The 26199-nt window shown below is 36.9% G+C and overlaps 1 protein-coding gene across 16 annotated transcripts in view; it reads right to left on the bottom strand.

Moving 5' to 3' along the window:
- The window catches only part of QTMAN (queuosine-tRNA mannosyltransferase), a 380429-nt gene that overhangs the window by 238503 nt on the left and 115727 nt on the right, over positions 1 to 26199 (bottom strand). For 11 of the 16 annotated variants that reach the window (XM_081814519.1, XM_081814517.1, XM_081814518.1 and 8 more), the window contains one exon: positions 18226 to 18429. The exons of 2 other annotated variants lie outside the window; for them this stretch is intronic. In XM_081814519.1, the coding sequence (XP_081670645.1) occupies positions 18226 to 18404 (179 nt within the window). In that variant the 5' untranslated portion in view covers positions 18405 to 18429. Of the gene's footprint in view, positions 1 to 18225; positions 18430 to 19091; positions 19126 to 21338; positions 21404 to 26199 lie in introns of those variants that run through there. 3 more of the 16 variants (XM_081814514.1, XM_081814515.1, XM_081814513.1) reach the window with 2 other exon arrangements.

Below are 26199 nucleotides of genomic sequence, written 5' to 3'. Positions count from 1 at the left end.
TTCCTTAGTATCTTCATTATTTATTCATTCATTCAACAAATATTCACTGAACACTAAGAATTAGACTTTGGGAATAGTTGTGAAAAAGACAAAGCCTCTGCCCTCAGGGAACTTAGAAATAATAACAAAATACTTCCTGGGCAAATTTATGATGATATTTGCTTCTAAAGTTCAAGGAAAGGGCAGTATTAAATATTATAAGACACCAAAGTAACCCTAAAATATACTTTGGATATTTGCTTTTGAATTTCAGTTGTTCAAAACCCCACAAGTTAATTACCTGTTACTTTACAAATTTTTCTCTTTTCCCACTCATCCATTCACAGACTGGCCATTTCCACACCATTACTAAAACTGTCCAAGTATAATGGAAAGGGTAATACTGCTTAACAGTGACAAAAACTAAAACATTCTTAATAGCTATTCAGAATTGTTTGTTACTTAGTGAGCTGCTCAGGTGAAATACTGGAAGTGAAGGGCGAAAGAAATAGGTGAAAACTTCGAATGATCCGGAAGGAGGGAACTGAAAAGCAGGCTTCTGAGTAGTTGGGAGTGTTTATCTTAGGTTAACTCCTTTACCAGGTATAAGCAGCAATTTAAATAGAATGCCTAAAAAAAGTGAGTTGAATGAGTAGGCTAGATGTCACTCTCTGCAGCAGGCTAGTCAAACGTATCTCTCCAACTCTCCTGCAGCACATTTTACCTTCAGCCCCAATTGTTGAAGCTAAAAATGCGTTCAGAGATGTTTAAAGAAATAAGAAGGAAAGCCTATTTCTGCAGAAAAAAATGCAAAACTAATATACATGAGGTCTCAAAAATTTTATCTATTAATACAAAGTTTTTGACATATTTAAGTTTTAAAGATATTTTCAAGCAAAATGATCTGTACTAATATGGTAGCCAGTGACACAGCTGAACTAAAATGGCCATTTCTATTGTGAACAAGAAAAGAAGCTTTAATATGTTTCCTAAAATTCATATCAACTTCAAGAAAATACATTAGAACATTCATTTCCACTTATCTAATGTTTTGGCAGTTATGATGTTCAGCTGTTATTTTTTATTAAAATTAATGTAAAAATTCAGCATGTTCAGATATTCACATAATTTTTTTCCTTGGGGTTTAAACAAATAGATGATGCCATATATATGAAATAACTACTTTGTGTTAGAAAGTCATAATCATTTTATCACTGGGATAGGACATGTCACTGTTCCATAGCAAGGCACCAGGTATTATCACATCTTTAGATCCATGAGACAAATGTATACCTTGTTTTCTCTTTAAGAACATTTTAGTCATTACTCAATAAGGGTGCAACTGAACCTCCTTCCATTTACCTTTTTCATAAACAAGCATTCTTTCAGTACACTTTCAAATCAAGTACCTAACAAAATGCCTTACAAAATAGCAGTCATTACACAAATGTTGGTTGAAGAAAATGAATAAACAGTGAATTATTAACTCACTTTTCTAATTATAAAAATATAAATATGACCACTATTTTAATTCATTATCACTACCCACTATAATATTTTGTTGGTTGTTGCTATTTACCTATGATTCAAAATTGATATCAGAATTGCAATAGAGACCAAAAATCTACACAAAATACCTCCTCTACCATTTCTTCCAACTCTATCACTATAAACCACCTGAGGGAAGAACAAATGTAGCAGCATATTGTGGCTTTGGGCCAGATACTCTTCAAACATTATGTTTTTATTAAAGAATTAATTCTGGGCGCCTGGGTGGCTCAGTTGGTTAAGCGACTGCCTTTGGCTCAGGTCATGATCCTGGAGTCCTGGGATTGAGTCCCATAGCGGGCTCCTTGCTCAGCAGGGGGTCTGCTTCTCCCTCTGACCCTCCCCCCTCTCATGTGCTCTCTCTCTCTCATTCTCTCTCAAATAAATAAAATCTTTATTAAAAAAAGAATTAATTCTATGTCATCTCTCTTTACTTACATTTTAAAACAAAGACTAGAGATTAAATGACTTTAAAAAAAAAAAAACTCAGAGAAAATCAGACACACAGAAGAACAGTACAAATTCTACCTAAAACTGTTCTAACTTTACAATAATATCCTACTCTTGAGTTTACATGATAATTCTTGAAACATTATCTCATTTGATCCTCATAACAAATCTTGATGATAAACAGGAAGAATATTATTTGTTATTGTCACCATTTTGCAGATGAAGATGGACAATGAGTGATTTGTCCTTATATCAATGAGCGGCTGAACTGGGTCTTGAAGTTGACTCCCCTGACTTTTAATCCAGTTCTCTTTCCCTCTCTGTCAGAGCTACTCTGTAATACTGTCTAATGGGTACAAAAGAGAAAATCAAAACCCATCATATGTTCCTAGGAATGCCCAAACACTGAAGGAATTCACATTGTGTGGGCTAATATTTGTGTCAGGATGAGTCAATATCTATGTGCCTAATCTGTGGTTTGGGGCTGCAAACAAACACCCCAGTAGTCAGTAAGATAAAATAAGTGAGAGAACAATTGACACTCCATGTCAATGAAAACCAGAAATCATTCTTGCTTAGATATGCTTATCAGGGGGCGCCTGGGTGGCTCAGTCGTTAAGCGTCTGCTTTCGGCTCAGGTCATGATCCCGGCGTCCCAGGATCGAGTCCCACATCGGGCTCCCTGCTCGGCGGGAAGCCTGCTTCTCCCTCTCCCACTCCCCCTGCTTGTGTTCCTGCTCTCGCTATCTCTCTCTCTGTCAAATAAATAAAATCTTTAAAATAAAAAAAAAAAGATATGCTTATCAGCTGAAAAAATACTGTATGACAAGTTGAAAAGTAAAACAGAAATGTACATGAATGTTGATGAGTACAAACTGAATATTCTAAATTACAAATATGGAAATACTGATTCAAATGGCACCATTTCATTATACTCTATTAGAAGGAAGATTTCAGGTGACTCACATAGATAAACTTGGAGAGAAGGGATTTCCCCGTCGCCCCCTACATTTTAAAATGTACAAAAAGGAAAAAAGAAACCAACCCAGAATGCAATATATTACTTTAGAGATTTCCTACAATTTTCCTAACATCTAAGACATATCAAGTTTATAACTATTTATGTCCACTGAAAACTTAAATCCTTAAGTAACAGAAGTATTAATTTCTTTGCTATAATACAGAACAGGTCATAACAGAATGTAAATATCCTAAATTCTCCAAGTTTTAACATCATCAATAACTTAAGGGTTTCTCATCAAAAATGATGTTACCCAGTGACATCCTCAAACATAATAGCTAAGAAACATTGATAATGTAAATTCCTCAGTTTCTGGGGCCATAGAGGGCTGAAGGATGCAACAGCAAAAATGAAAAGCCTCTTCATCAAAACTTTCTATTTCAGTCATTTTCTAAAAGGCTGGTCTTCACCACAGCTCCTCTCAGCTTCAGACATCTAATTAGGAACTGCATTTTTAATACTGGTTAATACATGTAAAACATATGCATGCTGAACATATTAAAAAAAACAAAAGTTTTCTGGAAGCTTTTTTCCAGGGGAAAAAAATAAAGAAAACTCAACACTGCTCAAGTGAATCGCTACCATCTGCCAGCATTTTATCTAAAATAAAAGTGATTGAAAAAAGACAAGTATTAAGATCAGGTTTCCAAAGCTCAAATGTTTTTCAGGTAGTTCAATTCTAAAACTGCCACTATTTCTACTTCTTGGGTAGATGTCTTCGTATGTGACGTCTTTGTTCTCCCATTTCTAAATACCAAAATCAGACAAAGAAAATAATTACTTACATAAACGCTACTTACCTGATAAACATTATTCAAATTTCAGAGCAAACAGGACCTCAATTCTGAACCTCTGTTTCTCTTACTTTTCTTACATTTTTCAAAAAATAGTGCAAATAAAATAGGAGTATTACTAAATAGCTTTGGACACTTGGAAAAAATAAGAATACTGTTATTAAAATGATTACACATAGCTCTCTTATGAACTCCCGAGTTCAATCTCTTCATTTCTAACAATTGCAAGTGTCAAGGACTCCTAAACCTTTGTAGCACTGGCACTAAGCTACTGCTTGGTTTCTTGGCAACAATCCTCTTATAAAATGGTATGTATAGAAAAATATTTTTCTCAATAAAAGTGAGTTGATATTTTTCTGTTTTAAAAAGTTACAAATTCCCTTCGAGAAAATTGAAGACACTCAGCGATGTTACAAAATGAAAGCTAAGAATCACTACATCTGAATGAAAAACTCTATAATAAAAATGCTACACACACACACACACAAATAATATACACCTTCAATATAATCAGATTTCACGAAATTTTTTTCATTGTATTTAAGCTTATGATGGAGGAAAAAAAGAAGTGACAAAAACTAGTTCACATTCTTCCCCATTTTCATTTTCTGAAAATCTTGGAACCCACCAAAACAGTTTGTATTACAAATAAATATCTGCCTCAATACTGGAGACACAGAGAAACTATGGGCTAAAAATCCCCTATATTTCAGAGCTACTATTATACTGAAAGACAAGTTACTAAGTGTGGGGGATTTCCCTAGAAACATTTTAGTATATGACTGCTTTAGAAAAGTTGATTCAAGTAAACACTGTATAAATACTACCAAAAAAATAAATAAAATAAAAACCTGAAAGGAGAGAAAGAAACAGAACTATAACCAAGAGAAGAAATTTAGTTCCTAAAGCATACTGCCTTATTCACATTTTTATCATTTGTATCTGCACACAGCATATATTCTTCAAATGCATGAGTTACCAGCTCAGACCACTGAGAAAGAGACTGGCTTTTCTGAACTGGATACTAAGTAGGAGAGCAACCACAATTTACTCATTCATTTTCACTCTGAGATCTAGCATAGTGTAAGAATGCTACAGAAGCATTTAATACCTGATTTTAGTGAGGGGAAGAGGGGAGATAAGTTTGAGAAGTTAATACCGGGTCATCAATCATTTCTTGATTATTTGTGTTTATATGAGATATACACACATGCATGTATATGTATATGTCATATACATGACATATACATAATATTTTATTTAAATAGAAAAAAGAGGCAGTATTACATTACATTTTTAAAGAAAAGGAAGTTTTGCTACTTTTAAGTACATGGAGTAACTTAAAATGCTGCCAAAATAAACTGACTGACCCAATTTAATGGGCTAATAGTAATGATTTATAATTTGCAAAGCTATTTTAAAAATAATTATAACCACTGAAGTAGTTTAACTGTGATCTCTTAGACTAAATTAATTTGTATCCCAACTTCTTTTCTCATGGACAAGACAAAGATATATTTCAGTTGAGAACCTAGACAAATTTTCTAACTAGTGAAATGCAAACAACACAAATCTCTTAAATTTTTTAAATTTTTAATTGAAGTATAGTTGACACACAATATTAGTCTCAGCTGTACAACGTAGTGATTCAATGATTATATACATTATGAGATGCTCACAGCGATAAGTATATTACAATATTATTGACTATATTCCCTATGCTGTACTTTTCATTCCTGTGACTTATTTATTTCATAACTGGAAGTTTTAACCTCTTAATCCCTTTACCCATTTCAAAACAAATTTCATTCATATTGCTAGGTCCTTTACTACTTTCCATTCCTATTACCATTGTTCTTCTTCAGAAACTCACTATTTTTCCGTTAGATTTTAGGATTCATTGACCATTTCTACCCTCATCCATGGTCTCCATTACTACAATGCTGTAATATTTGTTCTCTGCACAGTTTACCTCATTCCCACGTATGACTGTAGTACTCACCATGTTTTTTGCCTACGAAACATTGTTTTTCCCTCTTCGAATAACAGCAATATAATTTCCCTTTTGCTCTCTGGTACTCAGTTCATATGGTTTGAATTGGGTTGACCCCACTTTGGCCAATCACAGTATTAGGGGCCTCTTGCCAAAGTAACAAGTTTAAAGATCACATGTGTTTTTTTTCTTGTTTTGTTTTGTTTTGTTTTAAGAAAGACATTTCAGTCAATCTGGGACTTTTGTTAGAACTGCCGAGAAAGGCACTCTCTTTCAGATAGGGTAACTAAACTGGTGGGATATAAACTTAGCTCTGGGGGAGATCCATATGGAGAGAGGCTGCTCCAGAATACAGTCAAACCAGATGAAAGTAGAGTCAAGAAGACAAAAAAGTCTAATGATATCACTGACCCACTGGATCCAGCGGTGCCTAGAGTCAACCACTCTGGAAATTTCAGTGACATGGTAGCCCAAATACATTTTCGTTTATGTTTCAGTGATTTTGAATTGGGTTTCTATCATGTGCAATTAATAAAGTTCTGGGAATAGAGCTTCTAAAGACACTCATAATCTAAAGTACCAGCCTCCCAAATTATTAACCATGAATTCACAAATGTACAAGAATTAGACGAAATCTGCTTTATCATCCCAAATTGATGTCCCACAACTCCTCCTGCCTCAGAATATGTTCATACAAAAACCTAGATTTTGGAGATTACATTTTCCAATAATCCCTGCATTAATACCTTTGTTCACAATACCTTCTCCTACAGCCCTTTTACATTTCATCTCCATCCAGCAAAATCTAAAACATCGTCTTAGTTGTACCTCAGAATTTGCTGAATGATAAATAAACCTCTGTCTGTCCTTCTTTAGTGATGCTGCCCTCACTGCAGTACTATTCTGTGTGAGTTCTACAGTGTTCAGTGTACGTGTCCAGTATTTAGTGTCCATGTTGGCCCATGACCTATCAAGATAGACAGTAGCATGAAAAGGCAAATAATCATAAAATGCTGAGGCGAGAACAGGAGTTCCAAACTAATAATAAGTCACATCAGAGCAACTCCGAAGATAGAAGCACTACTGGAAAGAATTATTCCCCCAAAAGTCCCTAAAAATAAAAGTTAAAAATGCAAGGAGATACACAAATAAGATGAGGAAATAGCTCCTGTATTAAATGAAGCAGTGGTTCGTAACAAAGCTGAATGAGAGACAGTACAAATTTGTCTTTTTTTTTTAAAGATTTATTTATTTATTATTTGAGAGAGAGGGTGTGCAGGGTGGGGGTGGGGATGATGAGGGGCAGAGGGAGAGGCAGAGAGAGAATCCTAAGCAGACTCCCCGCTGAACACAGAGCCCCACACGGGGCTCCATCCCAGGACACTGAGATCACGACCTAAGCCAAAACCAAGAGTTGGACACGCAACCAACTGAGCCACCTAGGCGCCCTTGAATTTGTCTTTTGTGTGAAAATTTCTCGAATAGTTTTTTTTTTAAGATTTTATTTGAGAGACAGAGAAAGCGAGAGAGAGAGAGCACGAGTGGTGGGGAGGAGCAGAGGGAGAGAGACAAGCAAACTCCGCACTGAGCAGAGAGCCCAATTTGGGGCTCAATCCCAGGATTCTGAGATCATGACCTGAGCCGAAGGCAGACGCTTAGCCAATTAAGCCACCCAGATGCCCCCAAATTTCTTGAATCTTGATCTTGATTTTAATTCCTTTTTCATGACTTCATGGAACTCAATAGATAAAACCAAACCTTCAGTTACAAGTGAAAAAATAAGACACTAAGGTTAAAAAGTGACTTTTCCAAGGCTAAACAATTAATTTATGGCAGAGCTGAGATTAAAACCCAGGACTGATGGTTCCTGCAGTATAATATGTCATTTCTTCCAAAGACAAGTGATTTATATTCTCTTAGTAAATTATTTTATGTATATGTACATTTAAATATGTACATTAAACATGTATATTTTATGTATATGTACATTAAACATTATGTATATGTACATTTAAACATTTAAAAATATATGTTTCTTTTTTTTTTTTTAAGATCATTTGAAAATTCATTCTTGGGCAAGTTCTAAGCCAGAGGCTACAAACACAAAGGCCTAAACAGATCAGTTAAGTAACATAAATGTGAGAAGCAGACTAGTATAAATCAATGGCAACTAGTTGTGCTATTGTGACCAACACAAAGAATGTCTATCTGTCTAAAAGCATTAAAAATTAAAAATGCTTAAGTAATTGTAGTGGCCAAGCAAAATATATCTTTGGGCCAAATTTTAATCTCTCATTTATCCCATAGTTTCCACACTATAAATTAAAAGGCCACACTGTTCATGGGTGGCCACAACCAAAATTAAAAAGCCTTAAAATACAATCACGTGAAATTTCACAAAACATCACAGGTACAGTCTAGATTCTATAAAGTTGCCTGAACTGATAAACATTTTTTTTTCCTAGAAACACTTTTATACAGGGGAAATTCCAGAAAATTATATTTTCTTTTATCAAAATTTACATAATGGACAATGACTGATTTCACCATATGATTAATATAACCCAATAAAAATAAGTGAGTAAACTGTATGGAATTCTTTAGTTTAATCCCACAAAACTGAGGAACACAGGCCCTTAAATGTCTCTAAGCAGTTTCTATGTAGAAGAGGTGATATCCCTAGACACGGGAAAGGAGGAGTGCCCAAAATGGGAAGAAATTAGCAGGTTAGCAAAGTCAATTACAGCCACATTTTATTTGTATTTTCAAACCACAGGTATGAAATCATTCATTCAACCATACTGACTCAATAACAGCTATCTGCAAGGCCCTGGGTAAAGAAGACAAACATGGCACTTATCATCTGGAAACGTGCAGCATGAAGAAAAAAAGGGGAAAAAAATCAAACAAACACAATAATCACGATGCTCTTACAGAGGAGAGAAAAAGAACACAGAAATACGAGGGCTTGGTTTTGATATGGTGGTCAGGGAGGATCTCTCTGAGGAGCTGAAATGTTAGCTCAGACTTGAAAGATGGGGAAAAGTAAGCAGAGGGTAGAGGGAGCGGGCGTGAGGTAGTGCTGCTGGCTAAGAGGCCAACAAGCAGAGGCAGGAAAGAGCGCGAGGTTTCAGAGCGAGGGAACCAGTCCCCTGCCACTACTACAGCAGATGAGCGAGATGACAGGGGTGGAGAGAAGGTTGCAGAGGTGCGCAGGGCCCAGCAAAGCCGGTGTGTACTCTGGATTTTTACATGCACGGTACAAAGCCACTGAATGTTTTCAATCAGGGATTATTCCCTCAGGGCTCTGAGTATTAGCAAGTGGATAAAGGCACTAAACATTCTTTTGGTCAACAGTTTAGATGCTTACTGTGTCCAAATTTGCCACGTTTGGTCTTACATCGCCAGGGCTAGCGAAGGGCACTGTCTCTTAATGCAAAAGCCCTTAATAAATGTTGATGAGGAAAAAAAATGGAAACCAGCTTGGAAAAGAGCAAAAAGATACCTAGTCTGGGGGGTTTCTGGCCAAACCACCCCACCCCTAGTCCCCTCCACTTCATATATTCGGTCACCTAGAGCTTCTCCTAAAATGGGCAAGTGTTACATTTTTATTATTAGCATGAGACAGTGAACAAATAGAAATATAGGAGAGACTGTTTACAGGAAGAAACTCACTAGAATATAAGATTCTGTTCTTTAGGAAGATAGAAGGATGAAAGGGACATGAATGCTCTTTTGTGAGCACGACGCCTGACTCAGCTCCTGCCTTCCGCCTACAGCGTCTCTCTGTGGGCCGGCTGGTCAGGAGACCAGCAGGTCCATCATGTGAGTGAACCACAGAAGAGCATAAACAAAGGACAGCTGGACAAGAATTAGTCATTCAATGGATAGGACAACGTGTCCAAAGGCAGCTAGGAGGCCACATTTGATCTCAAGGAAGGAGGCAAACGTGAAAGCTTCCCTAAGAGGGGAGACTTCAGAGAAGGGCAGAGTAGCAGACTATCTGCATCATTGCTTTAGAGGCTCCAAACACAGTAAGTCAGAGATATTAATATCTGTGCACACCCTATACAGCTCCAGAAGCAAAACATATTGTCACTGACTGAGACTTTAATAAAAGCAGAAAAACTTTCTCAAATACAAATAAATTCAAAAAAATGTTGGGATGGAAATACAAGAAAAATGCCTTTCATTTCCTAAAGGCTTTTCCCATGCCATGGAGATAAACCCTAATGAAGACACTCAACACCCAAAAATAACTAGATTAGAAGCACTCTAAGATCAGACTCACAGTTTGGACTGTTAGGTCAAAAATAAGCATGTTGCTTCTAAAAGCAAAATTATGAAGGCCCTGACTTTACAGTCAGAGAACTCTTTTATACAATAGTACCTCTTGTACCCATCTGGGGGTGTTGGGGATTTTCTGCCTTTTCTATTTCATTCCTTAAAAATAATGAATTTTCGGGGTGCCTGGGTGGCTCAGTCGTTAAGCGTCTGCCTTTGGCTCAGGTCATGATCCCAGGGTCCTGGGATCGAGCCCTGCATTGGGCTCCCTGCTCCGCGGGAAGCCTGCTTCTCCCTCTCCCACTCCCCCTGCTTGTGTTCCCTCTCTCACTGTGTCTCTCTCTGTCAAATAAATAAATAAAAAATCTTTAAAAAAAAAAATGATTTTTCTCTCCTCTATAAAAGTGTAATAAACATCCAGTTTATCTTTTAAAATAGAGCTGTCAAATTTCAAAGGGTAAATATATGGGAGATTTATCCTAACTTAACAATCTTTAAGATGCAGAGTCTCTTAGAAATAATGTCATATATCTATACATACCTTTACATGGGCGTTTACAGACTCTTATGTGTGAATTGTTTTAATAAGCTAGAAGAGATATGAAAAATCCATACTGCACTTGAAGTTGCACTGCTGTGCCTAACTCCTTGGAAGCAGCGGCTTCACAATGTAAGCTACTACCTACACAAACACTTTTGAATTAGCAGCTTGTGGTGAGCATAAACTACAAACTCCACAACAAGAAAAATGTTTTTTTCCTGACACTGGGATATTTTACTTCTCAAGAGCAATGACAAAGGAATATAATGAAAAGTGGAAAAGATGTAGCATGAAAACCAAACTTTAGGAAGTGTGGTAAGAGGTTTAATTTACAGTTTTGCAGTGAAGAAGTTGCTAGAGTAATTAAAAGTAATCATTTGTGTGTGTGCACATGTGTGTGTGTGTGGATATGAGGGAGAGAGAGATGAGAGCGAGAGGAAAGAGAGAAAGCATACAGAGGCAGAGAGACAGACTGACTTAATGGGTAATTATTTGGTTTGCGGGATTATTCTCTTTCTATAGTGTTGTGGTCAGCTACGTTTTCAATATAAAGTCCAGATGGCTAAACTGAACACTACTGTCAGGCAGAAGAGATTTCCCTGAGAGGAAATATTGTGGATGAAGCTCTAAGCACTATACAAATTCTGGAAAGCTGTGTTGTGCACTGTCTAGATAGGAGAGCAAGGTTGATAGGAAAACAAACCAAAAGAGAATCCCATAATTAGGCAGCCTATGATAGGGAAGCCGGTGAAGTGGGAAACAGTGATGGGGAAGCTCGAGGCCAATTCTCACAAATGGTGCAGTCACATATTGGTGAGGTTATGGGATGCTACGTTACACCTAATGACAGTATTATTTACATAGTGTGGAAACATCATCCAAATCCCAAGTACATACAACTGGTAATGTTATAAGGGAAGTGAGCTAGGCAGTACTGGAATGCTGCATCTAGCCAAGTTCATAAACCAAGTAGAGAACTTCACAGTAGACCAGATTGAGGATAACTTGGGACTGCAGGTGAACATCCTAAAAAATGTTATGCTTGTATTTATGAGTCTACCCTGTGATTTTAATACAGCATCCATCATATGTCATTTTTTATTTGGATTTCAAAAGAAGAAAATTCAAATGACTTATAATTTCTATGGCTAAAAACTAAAGAGCAAATGCCCTGAGGAAAAATGAGAACATCAGAGTCCCAGACCTAGAAAGGCTCCTGGTTTCCAACCTCCAGTCTCCAACAAGATTCAAGAACTATAATACTTCTCAAGATCAGCAGAAGCACACAGCCACTTCTAATAGTAAAATTTAGTCATACATTTTTAATCAAGAGGTACTTAGGTTTAATTTCCTTCATTAGTTTATCCTGCTTGGGCAGGGAATTAAGATAGCATAGTGATTAAAAGCATGGGCTTATAAAGAACATCCTATGGTCTTTGCAGGTGGCCAGACTTGAACTCCAACCAAATACCCACCACTGGCTGTGTAACCCAGTGCAAATATCTTCACTTTCTAAGCCTCAGTTTCCTCTTCCATAAAACCAGGAAAACCGTGTCAAGCTTCTAGGACTGTAGAATATCTACTACATGGTAAGTGTTCAATATGTTAGCTATTATTACTATCACTTAACCCCATGAAATCCTGCTCTGGTTACTACAGAGATGTAAAATGACTGCCGTATCTAAACCAAACTTACCTATAAATTCACTCACCTACAAATTCTTATTAAGTCATCGTTTACTTTTATACTCCCAAGTACGTCACACACTAATAAAAAGGCATTTTCATGATGAAAATAATATTACATTATCCATAAAGGTATCTTTTATTTATTTATTTATTTATTTATTTATTTATTTTTAAGATTTTATTTATTTATTTGACAGAGAGAGAGACACAGCGAGAGGGGGAACACAAGCAGGCGGAGCGGGAGAGGGAGAATAGGCTTCCCGCAGAGCAGCGAGCCGGATGCGGGGCTCGATCCCAGGACTCTGGGATCATGACCTGAGCCGAAGGCAGACACTTAACGACTGAGCCACCCAGGCACCCCAGGTATCTTTTAATAAAAGCATTTTTATGATTAAAATATTAATATATTATTCAGCAAGTTATATTTTTCACAAAAGGTAACAATTCAAAACAGGACATAACTGTCAAGCAAAGAAAAATTTATATTACTAATTTACAAAAGAACTGTTTGAGAAACTACCACCTTCTGTATTAATTCACCTATACCCACTAGTTAGGCATACCTTTATTCACAAGGGCTAGCTACAAACAACAAACATATATAGATAATTCATATCAGCTAAAAATGTTCATCTTCCCAAAGAAAGTTACATTCAATGTTTCACAGGGAATTTAAGAAAAAAAAAATTCGGGATCCCTGGGTGGCTCAGTTGGTTAAGCATCTGCCGAAGGCTCAGGTCATGACCCCACAGTCCTGGAATGGTCTTGGGATCAAGCCCTAAGTCAGGTGCTCTGCTCAGCAGGGAGCCCGCTTCTCCCTCTGCCTGCCGCTCCCCCTGCTTGCGCTCTCTCTCGCTCTGACAAATAAATTAAAAAAAAAAAAAAAAATTCACATACTCCTTGAAAGAGAACCTGCTTGCTTAGTGAAAGGCCACAATCATGGTACCATTAAAGATTACGGCAAATCAAACAGAATTATCAATAGCCACATATCACCGTAAGCTTTAATTTCACTGTAGGCATTGCTTAACCAAACTGAACTTTCATTCCATTTAATTCCTACCTAACTACTTGCTTTCCTTACCCTTCCTTGATCATTAAAAAAGAGGGGGGGGGAGGTTGGGGTGGGAAAGGAAAAGGTATCATAATGATAGTCAATATTTATAAACAGTTAGGACTTATGTGGCTACAAGAAACAGAAAACCTAAAAAACTAGACACTCAATCTCACATAACACAAGTTTGGAGGCAGGGTGGCCCCAGTGCAGTGAACCAACCTTGCTCAGGGACCTAGCCTCTGTCTTATAGTGGGTCGATTTTTAGCTAATGCAGCATCTTTAATGATTATAATTCCATTCAGGCTTTCTGTTTCACTTTTTTTTATAAGATTTTATTTATTTATTTGACAGAGGGAAAGAGAGAGAGTAGTTTCATCTCTATTGACATAAAACTATTAAAAGAACATTTCCCCTTTTATTGATCTGTGCCATATCCACAGATCCATAGCTACATAATTCCAAAAATTATTTGTGCCTTTAAAAAAAAAAATCATGGTGTTTATCTATTTTATTATCTCAAAGTAACTAGTAGTTTCTTCATCTCCACTTCTATTTGCTTTCAACTTCACTATTTTTCACTCTTTTTATTCTTTCTTTCCCAATACTACTCCTAGATTCAAGTAAAAGAGTCCCTGCTCTGGGCCACAAGCTTTAGAGGGCTTGCATCTCACAATTAAAAAATAACAAAAATAAATTTATTAAAGACGACGTGGCTGTGGCTGTCAATTTAGATATAACCCGCATTGTGATATACAATATGTTCATTATGATTCAGTCCTATTTTTAATATCCGTTATGATTTCTTCTGTGACCCAGGAGTTACTTAGAATTATGCTTGCACATTTTCTGACTTACAGGGTTTTTCAGGAATCTCTGCTAATGATTTCTCTCCTGCACACACTTCAGAGCGATTTCATCCGAGGGGTGAAGATCATTTGTGGAGGGCTGCTCACAGCCCACTGTGCACCGGCAGAGTAGCTGCTCCCTCACGCAAAGAGCTGCAGACATAGGCATGGGAAGCAGGCCAGGGAGCACCGAAAGGGCAAGGTCGCAGGGATATGCGTGGGCACTGACATCCTCTGCCATAGTGATCCTCAGATCACTGTTTTTATTCATTCCCAGTGTACTCTTCCATTGTTCTGTTCTTATCACCTTCTTTCTTTATACCAAAGATAATACCCAATAACACTGTCTGGCACCTTACTTTCTGTCACAGAAAATGTCTTGGAGAGGTTCCCATGAAGAGTACACAGAAATCTTCCTACTTCAGGTCAGAGCTGCACAATATTTCATTTCAGAATGTCACACAACTAAGTTAACCAGTCCCTTTATGAAAATGAGAGGCGCCTGGGTGGCTCAGTTGGTTAAGCGACTGCCTTCGGCTCAGGTCATGATCCTGGAGTCCCGGGATCGAGTCCCGCATCGGGCTCCCTGCTCGGCAGGGAGTCGGCTTCTCCCTCTGACCCTCCTCCCTCTCATGCTCTCTGTCTCTCATTCTCTCTGTCTCAAATAAATAAATAAATAAAATCTTTTAAAAAAATAAAAAAAAGAAAATGAGGCAACCCCAGCTTCGAGGCCAGCTACCACTATAAGTTCCAGATCCTTCTTCAGATCCTCTCTTACTTTGCTTAGCTATGGACTTAAAAGGAAAGCTGTTACACTTTATGAATCATTTCTAGATGTTTTAGAGATGGAGGGTTTTCAGGTGACTAGGTAGCTCAAAATGGAAGTCTAATCCAGGCTCTTTCCGGACTTCCATCAGCCATTTTTCGCAGCCCGGGCATTTTGTCCTCATCCTAATACCTCATGGTTACAGACATCACAACCACTGTCGAATGCAGGAAAGGAAAATGGCTTTCTCCTTTCATAATTAAAAACAAAACAAAACAAACTTTGTTGGAAGAATCCCCAGAAGTCATCCACTTAAATCTAATTTGCCAAAACTTAGTGACTGCCCAGCATTAACTGCAAGGAAAGTTGGGAAAATTGGGCAGAGAACGGGATCATAATAACCGACTCAAGTCAATCATGCTTCACTCCCAGGGGCTGGGTACTTAGCCACTCCAAAGACAAGTGTGATTCTGTTAACAAGGAAGAAGGGCTGTTACATGGCCAATGACCAGAATCTGCTACAATACCTCGGATGGAATGAAAAATTTAATTGTAAGCAGCTGAGAGCGAAAAAAAATGATTTTAAATAACAGTGATTGTCTCAGTTCGGTAAAGAAAAAAATGAATGAAATATCTTTGATGCCTAGTCTAGGTGTACCTAAGAAAGTCAAAATGCTAATCTTGGGACAAATGACTCATACATTTCAGAACATAAAATTTAAGACCCATCCTCAAAACATTTTTCTGCATTTCGTGGTTTCCAGAAGGCAAAATTTTAATATAACCTAAGGAATAATCATTACCAACTACTTTGGGGAAAAATAACTTATGGAGCTTTTGTAATCTATGATAAAATTAAACAGCTCCAAATGTGACCCATGATGTATTCTTCTAGCTGTCAAGATAAAGCAGAATCAAACTGAGTAATTAGGCTGAAGCATTTATTCTGTTAGTAATAAAATATTTTCTGGATAATAAGCTCATAACAATAATGATTGTATGTACAGAAGCTGAGAAAAATAATGTGTGTACCTACATTCAGGGTCTTTCTCATCAGATGCAGTCCCTACCTGTTCAGAGTAATTTTGCATAGCACGTAATACTGGTGCTTTCTGAATTGTGATGATTTCATCTGCCAAGTGTACAAAGAGAGTTAACTAACTGGAAAGCAAAAACTTTTCATATCTTTAAAAGTCTCCACAGAGATCAGATTTATCTGGTGTAACAAAAGACTGTTCTTGCACTTCAATGTAGGGTTGGGTGAGCATATTTTTTAACTTAGTGTTAAGTTTTCAAGCTGTTACTATTTTTCCAAAAGTATTCAAAAAGAGTAGATAAGTTATCACTGGTCAAATATAACTGTAGGTCCAACTGGTGAGGTATATCTTTTAGTGAAGTCTGATTAGATTAATGCAGTTAACTGCACAGCTTAGATGACTGACCTTGAAAGATCTTAGATACTGCTGTTAGGACCTGTATGTTGTAGCTATGAGAGAGTAAAACTTTACATCACAATCTTGCAGCAATCAACCTCCCCAATAAGACTGCTTCAACGAGCACTGTGATGTTTATCCTCAAAATGCTTCAGGCCTCACACGGAGTGGAGAAGCCGGCACACAGGAGTGCTGGCATGCATGCTCACCCCACACACGTATTTGTGATACAGTAATTTCATTCTGAAAAACTGCATAATCAAAATGAACTCTAACAGCAGACAGAGAAATGATTCATTTCAATGTTCAAGTCATTGTAGAAATGTATTATATCAAATGGTAACGTTAAATGAAAATGTGCCCTAAAGTCAACTGGATTACTTGACCTTAAGTAATACAATACTATTGGTGCCATGAAAACACAATTAAATGAGATGTGAAAGCAACCATAAATAGTCATATTTTAACACAACAGTCAACAGTCTTATCATTGCCCTTAAAAGTTTTATATTGATACCCTCATTGAAATTTCTAATACTATCCATCAACCATATTCACTTAGTGATACCAGAGTACAAAACATTAAATGATGGAAGTAAAAATATACTTTAGATTAGAAAAATAAATTCTTAATATGTCCCCAAACAGCATTTTACCTTTATAATCCTAAGCAAAGTGACTCGAGTGCTCACTGCTATTCCACCTGACAATCTGAATGCTCAGACATGATGCATGGTTTTCATACACCAAATGGTGTATGGGGATTCTCTGGATCCCCCAAATTACTACTAAGAACAGCAACCTACATTTAAATCCCAAGCCATTGTCTCCCTTGTGACTGCTCCACCTTACAAGCAGCAACAGATAGATGTGGCTGCTGAAGGCAAGGTGAGTGCTCCAGCCCACAATGTGCCCTTCCTCCAACAATCCTTTTGCCTACCTCCATTACTTATCAGCCTGCACTCCCCAGTGCTGCTTAAACCAATGCAGTTTTACACAGAAGGGCCCAGAACGGTAAGAAGAACAGATCTATAAAACACAGTAGGATAATCTCCCACTATTTAACAAGCAGGAGACAAAAGGAAGTATACAGCAATAGAGAATAAGGAGGTAGGGATGTTCAGTATTCTACTTGTCCACCATCAAACGTCATCAGTATTTCTCATTCATCTTTCTAGTGTCCCAAAAGAACCTCTATGACGTACCCCTAGTTCCCACTTCCTAACTAATCAGAATTCAGAACTGAGTCCTGTGTGCCCCAAATCTATGCATCCTTGAAGACTAAGCAAAGGTTGCCAGCTCTATAAAGCCACCTCCACTTTGTCAGTCAAAATCAACTCTTCCATTTTTCACGCTCACATTGCACCTGCAAGTCCATCTCTACCTCAATAGTCTTTAAAGCTTTAAGGGCACAGACCATGGTCACATGCGCCTTTTCAACCTTAGCTCCTAGTACAGAGCAGACACAATAAACTAACCGAAAACAGCACACTCACTACAAGAGACACCGGAGATTATGTGCAAAAAATGTGCCCAAGATCAACTCTCCCCTCAGGCCAAAAAATGTCATCCACACCCACACACATGCATGTGATAACATCACAAGACAAATGAGAAAAGGCTTGAAGTTTCCAAATGAGGCCACTTTTCATCTAGCCAGCTGTCCTCACAGCGTAAGTGAACTCTCCTGCTCTGCTGGGTCTATTGTAGTCATACTGACCAATTCCATAACTGGAGAAAATCTCACAGATGCCAACAGAGAAGCAACATTCTTATAACACGTACACTAAGAACAGACTGAAGGTGCAGCCCAAGCTCCAATTACCTGTACTGTTCACTGATGGGAATATTCTGGGAGAAGTATAAAGCCGATGTCCGTGCTCTCCAATGCCATTTCTTTGCAGGAAGGGTATAAAGGACACAGTCTTCTAACTCTTCTTGGAGCAGATCCACCAGCTGTTTATGGGACCCTCCATAGAACGGCTCAACGATGAGAAGACTCATGGGCCCTTTCAAGCCTTCACAGATTCTAAATAATAAGCAAAACAATATTTTTCCAACATATGTATGTGTGTGTGCATAAAGATTTTTTTAAAAATAAGTTAAAATATTGCACTCAGAAAGCAAATAATTTACAGACGCTTAATTTTTTAAAAAATATGCTGCATCCCACTTTTTTAAAAAGTACATAACACTTAAGGTTTATATTTTTGTAATCAGTATTTTTACATCATTTGTGTTAACAAGAGGAAATAAAGGATGCTTATTTTTCTGATTTCTGTTTTCTTCTTGCCCTAAGATTACTTCCAAAATGACTCAGGTTTTTTTTTTTTCTCCAGCCCCAGGAAGTTTAAAGCCCTCTCTGCTGTGATCACTCACTTCCTGGTTGGAATGGCTGTGACCCTAACTCAGTAACCACAGAAGTGGCTTGGCCTAGAGCTCTACTACTCTCGGACAGTCACTGAAGTCATCTCCTAAGACTTCCACTCCCAAGAGCCCTTTGTTTGTAAGGCCCTATCCAGTTCAGAAATTCTCTGATTCTGTAACTCTCACATTAATTCATCTTTACATTCACCAGCTATCACTGCCCCCAGTGAATCCATATTTAGAAAGAAAGTACAATCGTATTCAAATCTCAATCCTCTAATGTTAAAAATCTTAGGATACAATTTCTTGAGACACTGCACATACCTTGACCACCCCCCCATTATCACCAATTTCCCACCTGCAAAGGAAGACCCAAAAAGGGGGGTAAGCTATATACCTATGAACCAGCAAGGTTTCTACAACCTTTCTTTAAACAACAATCCCATTAAAAGGGATAAAGTAATGTTGTTATTAAAGACATGGTAGATTTTTCATCCCAGCGAGTTAGCTATCAAGCAATTTTTTGGTTTAATAATATGACTTTTGTTAAAGTGGTCAGTGAAATAAAAATATATGTGTGAATATAAAAAAATCCATATACATTTCAAATTATATGCTATTTCCTATAAGAAGGAAGAAATATCACTCTGTATATAAATACTACATTGTATAAAAAATATTCCAGATGTTTGAATTTTCCTTTATGACTTAAGTAAACACCACTCATTAAACAGCATATTGCTCTTAATAATGTTGTTCCACAAAATTATTAGTCTCAACAATTCAATGATGCTTTTTTAAAAAAGATTTTATTTATTTTAGAGAGAGAGAGTGCAAGCAGGGGTAGGAGCAGATGGAGAAGAAGAGGTAGACAATCTCAAGCAGACTCATGCTGAGCACAGAGCCCAACACAGGGCTCAATGTCATGACCCTGAGATCATGACCTGAGCCGAAACCAAGAGTTGGACGCTTGACCGACTGAGCCACCCGGGTGCCCCTCAATGATGCTTTTCACTAATAAAACTGTACTTTACCTTGTTCAAACCAATGCCTATTTAAATTGCATTTCAAAGGAGAAAGTCTCAAATGGTTCTCAAAGATATGGCTGGAATGAAAAAAAGCTTAGTTCTTGATGTCTGAATTTTCCAATGAGCATTTTTAAAGAAAAATATACAAATACATATTTCACTTATCTACAAAATAAGAAGCAGTGTTCCTCAGGTGGAAAAGGCATGAACTCTGGGGTTAGGGAGATACAAGTCTGAAGCTCAGTAATGTCACTTCCTAGCTGTGTGACCTTGGACAAGTTACCTAACTTTGTAGGACTCAGTCTTGCCTTCTTTAAAATGAGGATAACAATACTAACCTCAGAGATGTGTTGTGAAGATAAAATTGAAGCATAATAACTAACAAACAGTAATATTTTGCCCCTCCCATTTTCAGTATAAATCACCTTACATAAGGGAAAAGGATATCTTTGAATCCTCCTACATTTTAAAATCAGTAATTTTCAATCACTGCCCCCTCTCAATCAAAGATAGATGGGAAAGGTGGGTACACACATGCATTTGAAGTGTGGTAGGTGTTACCCATTCTTCATCAGCAGCTTGTATTTCAAATAAGAATGTGAGACCCCCACAGGTACCTGGGAAGAAGTAAGCTTAGGGGCTGAGCTATGCAGAGGCTTGGCTTTTTTCAGGCCAGTTGGAGACCATCTCTAATAAATGCAAAGTTCAGTAAGATAAGTTTAACAAAATGGTAGCTGTAATCCTTCAAATAATGGAAACTTCTAGAAAGTCAACTGAGAGACCAATATAAGGCAATTTTGAAAATTATATCAAAGGTTTCAAGACAGACTAAAAGCAGTTAACATTAGTTTGCTTACTAGATCACATCACAGTTATCTCTATCTTGGTTTATTTCCTCTGATCTAATCATGGCAAGGTGTATATGCCCTATATATCCTTAAAAGGTTGTTATAAAAATGACCTGAGCTATTTCCCCAAGTAATAGGATGTGATCTAAACCACTCTAAAGAATATTTCATTCATATAACCTCAAAGAAAGCAACATCAGTATTAGAAGGGAAAAAAAGCTTTCTGATTCTTCATTCCTTTGCCCTTTTAAATGATTAATCTAGAGCACATATCATGCCATATATTTACAGATGTTTCCTATGTGTCTGAATCATGAGTTATCTGCAAACCATAAGCCAATGTGGAGGCAGTATGTGTAGGTGCTGCTGTAGATTCAAGACATTCAGTAAGCAGAACTGAACACCAAGCATGTGGGAGGTCGAAAAATAGAAAAAGGGAAAAAAAGATTATAGCTATAGTAGATTTCCACCCCTTTAATAGCTCAGTAAGAAGAGTGAAATGTACAGGTTTGAACTAGCGTTTACTCGAGCATTTTTCTAGTGGCCAATGGGTGTGCCTGCATTTTGGGTATTTTTCTGGGGAGAGTAACTATGTCCTACCATCTCTGAAAACTATACTTAGTGGCTTTGATTCACGGAAATTTGTTCTGCTTGTTTTGTGGAGACAGACATATCCTGGCAGTTCCCCTACTTACTTCTACTGCAATTTCTGTGGCAAGAAGAAAATGTGTTCTTCCCTATAGTCTTCTTAAAGCACAACCTGGAAGAAAGACGATTCCCTTTAGGTGCAAGCAAAAGAGAGGAAGCTGATTTTTAAATATAAGATTCAAACCAAATGTCATTACAGCATATTAAAGAACAGTGCCAATACTCTTACTGTGCTTGAGTTTTTAGAAAATACTGCTTGAAACAAACAAGCATGAGGTTTAAAAAAAAAAAAACAAAAAACACTTTGTTAAAAAGAATTTTTGCTGTTATGCTGGAATTTGCTAAAAGATAAAGGGAGTGCACTATTTGCTCATTTTAGCAATAATCCCAGAAAATGCCAGGTGGTCACTCTGACACCACAGATGCTCACGAGCACTGAGCAACGGTGAATACAGACATCAGGGACCACTACCAGTGGCTACTAGGGAGTGAGTGCTTGGGAGTGGCAGTCCTGAACACAGAAAGGCTTACTCCTAAGCAAGGGAAAGGTCTCCTTTACAGCCCAAGCCGGGTGTTTGCCAGAAGATGGTAGGTAAGCCTATACACAGCCAAAGGTCTTCCATAAGTGGGTTAAAGCTTTAGCACCGCAGAAACTGAGTAAGTATATCAGTTAGAGGTGTGGCATGTATTTCAAAGGAAAAAACAACAAAAAACCTTCTTAGGTGAGGGAACAAATTCCAATCAGAAAGCCCATGTTCTTTCTGCATGACACTAGAATGTTAGTATTTTATGATGTTAAGAAAAAAGTTAAAAAAAAAAAAAAGGAAAAGTTAATGGCCAATCCATTCTTGCTCCCAAAAAGAGCATACAATGTGTGTCAGATAAATTTTTATCAACTTTAACTTTTAAGTTTTTCTGCTTAATCCAGTAAGCTTCAGTTAAAAAAAAAAAAAAAAACACCTCATTTCTTCAGCATATTTTATTCCCCAGTGACACCAGATGAATGAGAATCTACTATACTATTAAAGCTTTATGAAAGTTTAATTCATTATCAATACTATGATTTAATGATACATGGTTAAATGCTAAACATTAAATTGGCAATATAAATGAGTCAAAGTGATAGCTATGACACAGGAATTTTAAACCACTTCAAACTCTACTTAAGATCACCAGAGGTCAAATGATCTAAGAACTGTCTGACTTTCCAAAACTTTATATTTACAATTAGAAGAGGATACAAAGTGAAAAATCACAAAAATATTTCACATAAGCATTTTGACCAAAATGAAAAAGTGCCATTAGTGTCATCTCAATTAAAAATTAATAATGCATTGATAAGATCACCAAGAACAAAAGTAGCCTGAAACCAAGGCTGTGAATATTTTTAAATTTTTATTAAAACTTTTCGTCACTGTACCTGCATTTATTTTAAGCTTGACCCAATTTCCTTATTCCCTGAGCCATTTTCAAGGTGAACTACATTTTGGTCTACCTCCTCTAACAGTTAGAACTGCTGTCATAGGTTTTGCTTTTTGTGTTTTTTTTTTTTTTTTTTGACAGTATAGAGAAAGGAAATTTGCAATATGCCATTGATTTATTGAAAAAGATGTGCTAAGTATACATACATCATGTGGATTTTTTTTAAAGCTAAACCTAAGTCACATTAGAAACCTGTAATCAGCCCTCATATATGATGTCAATTCAGTTACGTATAATATTCAAATAATTTTCCAACCAAATACCAAGTAATAATTTTAAATCAGAGGAATTGTTGTATTAATATATTCCACAGACACCTTACTGCTATTAGCTGTAGGAAGGTATGGTTTCAGTGATGATGGTATTAACGGTTTTAATCCCACACACATGAGAAATTGATTCCACAGGCTAATGCACACATTGCTTGATACCTTATATTTCAGTCAATTGCTGAAAATATATTTTCTACTTGCCTATATATACTATTTAAAAAGTTAAGCTTGGCAGAACGAAAAAACAGTGAACTTAAACACTAAATGCTCTAAGTTGGGGAAAATAAAATTTGAGCAGGACTTCCCAATAGGTCATCAGAGGTTTACCTGGTATTTTCTTACTGACCCCTTCCCTTTGGCACCTCCACCCACCAACTCCAACACACCAGGTTCTATTTTAAAAGCAACGAATAACCCAGCAGGGTAAAACAGGGCAGTACTGAGAAAAGTTAGCATTACCTTCCAACCCACTCACTTATTTTAATGATTCATCAGGGAAACCCCAGTTGTTAAAATATACCTGAAATCTCATTAAATAGTAAAAAAAAAAATTAGCATAAAGATTTCTGCTTTGAAACGTGTAACCATCAATTCCCCTAACAGAACCTAATATGGGTGAATATATAGTAAAAATACATTTTGCTAAAAAAAGTATCCTCAAAGTATCACACTATAATCAAGTATCATATGGGGGTCAGGGGGTGGGGGAAACAGAGATAAGCAGATCCTACCAAAAAGTTACTTTTAAAAAACTTTTTATAAAAATCAGGCGTAGCAAATTCATCCTAACCCATAAAACCTCAATGTAATCTCTGAGTACTAAAATACAATCTGGTATCAACTGCAGAGTAAAAAACCTTGCAATCCTAAAACTATAGGCACCAACAGTATTCTACATAATTAAAGAAAGTTTGGCGAACAGTAAGAAATGAATCAGATTCCTGAGCATTAGTTTGAATTAAAGATAATGCATTATGGAAACTGATCATTATTTGATTATGGACATACAACCTAACATTTATGATAACTTGTGTACTACTATGTGTACTTAAATAGTAACATTAAAAGTAAAAATCTTGGGTTCATACTGAAAGAGATGTAGCACTATAATATTTTATTGGCTCATAGTGCTATGGGTGTTCTAATTTCTTCAGTTCTGACTTTAGTTTCCTGTTGTGGTAATGAAGAACTAAGGATTTATGCATCAAAACCAAGATTTGGTAAGAAGATGTATATGCCATCCTGTTTGTGACACATTTAAAGCAATTCTCAAGTGTGCTTTTCCATTTAAATGATTTCCTATGATCTTTTATACAAACTCTTTTAAAAATTACAATCTTATATGCATATATTGCTATTTAATTTTCCCTAACAGATATTTTTATTCTTTCTCAACTTGGGATTTACCTTTCTGTTTAGAACTATCAGTTACTTATTCCATGACTTGAATTAATACAAAGTCTTGGTTATAACTGTATCAAATGCAAAATCAACAAATACTTATACACACTGACACTATGACATCATTCACTTGTTTTCAACTATGCATAATTTCCACAAATGAACAGATGTGTATATATTACAAATTCATTGCTTTACATTTTTGTGAAGTTATAGTCCATACTATATAGCAAAATTATAACTATGATTTTTTTGTGAGTTTACTAGTTTAATTTCACTGAAAAAATACTCAACCTCTTTCAACTTTTCATTGCTATCAATTTCATGAATAATTTCAAACTATAAAAGTAGCAATGAATTAGTTCTACTGAATACTAAAAATATTTTCAATTTGCTGACATTTTAAAATGTGGCAGTATATTTATGAATCAATAGAAAATTTTACACCAGAAAATCATCTCATCGCTCATTTGAACTATTGCATTACCCTTTTAACTAGGTCTCCATGCTGCCACACCATCTGATTCCTGTCATGACATTTCTCCATAATCCAGCCACAAGTAATCTTCCAAAATGCAAATGTGATCATGAGGTGATATGCTCAAAAACCTTCAAGGTCTCCACCACCTACGGATAAAGCCCAAGGCCCTACACGAGGCAGTGAGACCTTGCTTGTCTGGCCCTTCCTTTCTCTTCACCATGGCTTTGCTTCTCCTTCTCCCCTGTGATCTCTTTTCCCCCACTTGCCCAGACTCTGCCTCGTTGCAGTACCGAGTGCTCACACTCACATAGTTACCCTTCTGTGATTCCACACCTTTGTTTCTTTTCCGTCAGCCTCTTCCCGTTCACCTCATGAATTTTCCTTAAAATTTCTGCTCATGAATCACCAATTCCATAAAGCCTTTTCCTGAACTTCTTTTCAACAGGACTTCCCCTCTGCTCTGTACACTCTCAGTACTGGTTTTACTCTCTTTCCAGGTCCCGCTTCCCTCTGGGCCTCTGAAAATCTGCAGGACAGGGGCCATGTCGTTCTCTTCCTGGGGGCTTCCCAGGATCCGGCATATTGTGACTGTCATACGTTTCTGCAGAGCTGCACTAAAAATCAGGAGGAAATGGGAACTTGATTCTGCCTTTAAAGTAGCATTGCTTTCACTGCCCACAGGTCCCAAGCAAACGAGTGTCAGGCAGCATTCCACCTGCTACTAATGATTTCTTTCCCATTATTCCCGAAGTCGAAACTACATGAAGCAGCTAGTCTATCTAAACACATTTTATTATATTCTCTTTCAAAGATGGATTCTCTTCTTACTTTCATAGAAAGGAGACTTTATTAGATATTTTTTTTTCATGTAGATATGAGTTTATCTTAACCTACTAATACAAAAGAAGTAACAATGATAAAAGAAATGGTAGAAACACCACAAGCAATTGCATTCTGGGCCAAAGCAAGTTTCATGGCCTAAAAGAATGAATATCTGTGAGATCCATGAATTCTGAAAATCACCTGCAGTTTTTTAATCTGCTTGATCTATCACCATCCTAGTTTAATACTAGCAGTGGAAGTAGGATAAGAAGCCAATTCCCTCACCATAAATCTGGAGATCCCATTTCACATTTAGTAATTATACTTTAATTTAATGGGAAAGAAGAAAAGGCATTTTTAAATACTTTCTGCCAACAATTATTCATTTTATAAAAGTTTGACAAGATGAATAATGTATTTGCTTTCTCAAGATGGCATTTCTCCAAGGCT

The sequence above is a fragment of the Leptonychotes weddellii genome, chromosome 3 (assembly GCF_054177405.1).
Source record: "Leptonychotes weddellii isolate Sample4059 chromosome 3, ASM5417740v2, whole genome shotgun sequence".
NCBI lineage: Eukaryota > Metazoa > Chordata > Mammalia > Carnivora > Phocidae > Leptonychotes > Leptonychotes weddellii.
This window is presented reverse-complemented; position numbering and strand designations above follow the sequence as displayed.